This window comes from Penaeus monodon, chromosome 25 (assembly GCF_015228065.2).
Source record: "Penaeus monodon isolate SGIC_2016 chromosome 25, NSTDA_Pmon_1, whole genome shotgun sequence".
Classification (NCBI taxonomy): Eukaryota; Metazoa; Arthropoda; class Malacostraca; order Decapoda; family Penaeidae; genus Penaeus; species Penaeus monodon.
The window spans coordinates 4498024-4498603 of record NC_051410.1 but is presented as its reverse complement, the minus strand read 5'-3'; the positions used below and the strand labels follow the sequence as shown (position 1 = coordinate 4498603).

The 580-nt window shown below is 43.4% G+C and overlaps 1 protein-coding gene across 1 annotated transcript in view; it reads left to right on the top strand.

The window, feature by feature from the left end:
* LOC119589307 (hemicentin-1-like) overlaps positions 1-580 on the top strand; it is a gene marked incomplete in the record, with an annotated part of 75735 nt that overhangs the window by 41415 nt on the left and 33740 nt on the right. The window contains 1 exon segment of the mRNA XM_037937929.1: positions 3-218. Coding sequence (XP_037793857.1) covers positions 3-218 — 216 coding nt within the window.

Sequence of the window (580 nt, the reverse complement as noted above, 5' to 3'; positions counted from 1 at the left end):
AGGACGCCCACGACCTCGCGTATGGTGGACGCTGAAGAACGAGAGCCACGAGGTCATCCTTGACGAGTCGTGGGAGCCGCTGAACAAGGAACTGACCAAAAACGACCTGATGTTACCTCACCTCAACCACGAACTCCACCAGGATCGGCTCGTCTGCCACGCCAGTAACACCAACATCTCTTTGCCTCTCACCGCGTCCGTCACTTTGCTTCTTAACAGTGAGTCCGTGTGGTGTTCGTTCCGGCGTTGTGTTATGTTGGATGTAGTTATGTTATGCTGTGTGTTGTTTGGTGTTGTGTTATGCTTTGTTACGTTTGTTATGTTGTGTTATGTTGTATGGTCTTAGGTGGGTGTTGGTTACTGTGTTATGTTACGTTATGTTGGATGATGTTGGATATTATGTTGTTACATTATATTGATTGGTATTAGTTATGGTGTTATGCTATATTGGATTGTTGAATGATATTAAGTACTGTGTCATGTCATGTTACGTTTGTTATCCTATGTTATGTTGTATGCTGTTTGGTGAGTTATGATATGTTTGTATGAGGTTATTCGGTGTTGAGTAGTGAGTTGTACG